The 2,544-nt window shown below is 46.1% G+C and overlaps 1 protein-coding gene across 1 annotated transcript in view; it reads right to left on the bottom strand.

The window, feature by feature from the left end:
* Positions 1 to 2,544, bottom strand: part of LOC105297448 (calcium-binding mitochondrial carrier protein SCaMC-1) — a 34,517-nt gene continuing 31,973 nt past the window's right edge. Inside the window, exon 11 of the mRNA XM_011368133.2 lies at positions 1 to 209. Coding sequence (XP_011366435.1) covers positions 25 to 209 — 185 coding nt within the window. The 3' untranslated portion in view covers positions 1 to 24. The remainder of the gene's footprint in view (positions 210 to 2,544) is intronic.

The following is a 2,544-nucleotide window of genomic DNA, read 5'->3' as shown; positions in this document are numbered from 1 at the left end:
CACTAAAGCAAAAAATTCAACATGTCATTTCTGGGTTACTCCTAGAGTTTGTTTCATGTTTTCATAAACCACGTAACTGATGCCTACGGCAGGGAGCACCTTCATGAAGTTTGGGGTGATGCCCCGGTAAAGTCCTGGTACTCCTTCCTTGGAAATTATTCGCCGGAAGAGGCCAACCATATTCAGCTGCGGGTTCCCCTCCACCATGGCTGGGAGACAGACAAACAAAAAAGAAACCAGGTCCATTTAATAGTCAAGCATGTTTTGTTATTATTACTATACACAATTGTTGTTCAGATGATATTCTAGAATACAATGAAGGGTAAAATTTATTCCAAGGGGCCCAAGAAAGTGCCCCTTTATATAATTCTCCTTGTAGAGCACTTTGTAGTGAGTGCCCCGGTCATAATAATGGTGATAAGCTATTTACTGAGTTGATTACTATGTGCTAGATATAGAGTTAATTACTTTATATGCCAATCCCTCAACATAAGTATTATTAGACCCATTTATAAGTGAGGAATTGGAGGCTCGGAACGATGGAGGAACCGGTCCTAATACACTTAGCTAGCAAACGGGAGAGTTGAGAGCTAATGCTGCTTCCGACTCCAAAGCTCACGCACTTTCTGCCACCCACCCCTCACCCGTCCTCCTCATTAACCAAGCACCAGTCAGAGAACGGTCCACTCTTGGGAAGTAAGGGGAATGTGGGGAACACTTTAGGGAGCTTAGGAAAACATAGGGTCCCTGGGCCCTATGAAAATGATCTCAATAGACAAGAAAGGGAGGAAGGGAATGCCATGGGGACGCCAGGGATTGCTGGGCGGGGCTCCTCACGGTGGCATGTAGCCGCCAGAGGTGGGCGAGGTGGCGGTGGGGAAATGGAGATGAAGCGAAAAATTAAGTGGTGCCAGATTATTATGGGCTTTAGAATTCCTGCTAAGGACTTTGGAATTTATTCTGAAGAGACCGAAGAGTCAGTCACAAAGATTTCTGAGCAGGACTCGAATGATCAGATCTGGCCTTTAGAAACAAACCTGCCAGCCATGCAAGGGACCGAACTGGAGTTGGCAGATCGGAGGGGGAGACTTGGTAAGTGATGCTGTGAATCGGGGGCAGCCTGGTCTGAAGTCTCCCTCCACTATTTACTAAAGGTATAAATTTGTGGAAGTTACTTAATCTCTTCTGGCCCTAGTTACTCGTCTGCAAAATGGAGATAATATTAGTATCCTCCCTCCAAAGATGGTCATGATGGTCAAATGAGAGAATACACGTGAAACGTTTCGTTTACTACTTGGCATTTTTCTCTCCAGCCACATGGTCTTCTTCTGGCTCCTCAAAGGTGCCTGTTTCCTCAGTGCCTTCACGTGTACTTGCCCTCAGGCCGGATGCTCCTTTCCGCCCTACCCACCTTCGCCCAGTTGTCTCACTTGTCCTTCGAGGCTCAGCTTGAACGACAACACTCTGGCTCCCAAGTTAGGTTAGAGACCCTTACTCTGTGGCCCCCTCGCAAAGGAGAGGTGGGTTAATGAGGTTATTTGCTGAATGTGTGTCCTCTGCGCTTTACTTGGCAGGGACCACATCTGACCTGGGGACTGCTCTAACCCCAGAATCTGGCAGGGCATCCAGCACCCAACAGTGGCTCAGGAAGTATTTGTTAACGATTGACTGTTTGGCTGAAGGAGGGGTGATTGGTACTTGGAAGAGAGGATGTGGATGGAGCTGTAGAGATGCAGAGTGTACTATTCAAAAAAATGAGAGCGGGAAGATTGGCCAGGGAAAGAACAAAAAAGAAAGGCATAGAATGCACGCTTTCATATAGCAATAAAAGCCAGCAAACCATAAGAGAATAATCCATGAGATGGCAGAAGAGCCAGGAGGGCGCCGTGTCACCAAAGTCAAGGTGGAGAGGGATCGCATTTAAAAGCTGCAGGGTCATTATAATAAACAAGTCCAGCCACCATTTATCAAGGATCTGACAAATGCCAGGTGCTTTAGATAGATTGTAACTAATTCTTACAACACTGTACCGTTTTCATTCCTATTTACAGACGAGAAAATGAAAACCCGAAGAGGTTCGGCACAAGAATCTGAACTCGAGTCCATCTAGACACGAAAGCTTCTAGATTCTTAAAACATGCGTTCTCGGCATAGGCCGAAAAAAATTCTTACTCTGCTTATGCCTAAAGCACAGATACACATATATATGCAGTTGTCTGTGGTAGGAAAACTTTATGAAGAGTGATTAAGGAAATAATTTGTAAAAAGGGTCTTTAGAGAGGCGATAATGAAAAAAAGGTCGAGAGATACCATCTTAAGACCACATCCTGCTGTCTCAGTAGAACTTGAAGTTTCAAAACCACGTTAGTGCTGCGGGACTTGTTATCAGCGGCATCCTTTCATTAAAAACTGACCTTGAGCCTGCATGCGCGTTCTCACCAAAGCCAACGGGTAGCTGGCCAGCTGCCCGCAGGTGCTGGATAAGGCGCCACATCCCAGCAGCACCAGGACGCCGGGGTTTACAGAGTCTTTGGCAAAATTATC

Source organism: Pteropus vampyrus, unplaced genomic scaffold (assembly GCF_000151845.1).
Source record: "Pteropus vampyrus isolate Shadow unplaced genomic scaffold, Pvam_2.0 Scaffold6, whole genome shotgun sequence".
Lineage (NCBI taxonomy): Eukaryota > Metazoa > Chordata > Mammalia > Chiroptera > Pteropodidae > Pteropus > Pteropus vampyrus.
This window is presented reverse-complemented; position numbering and strand designations above follow the sequence as displayed.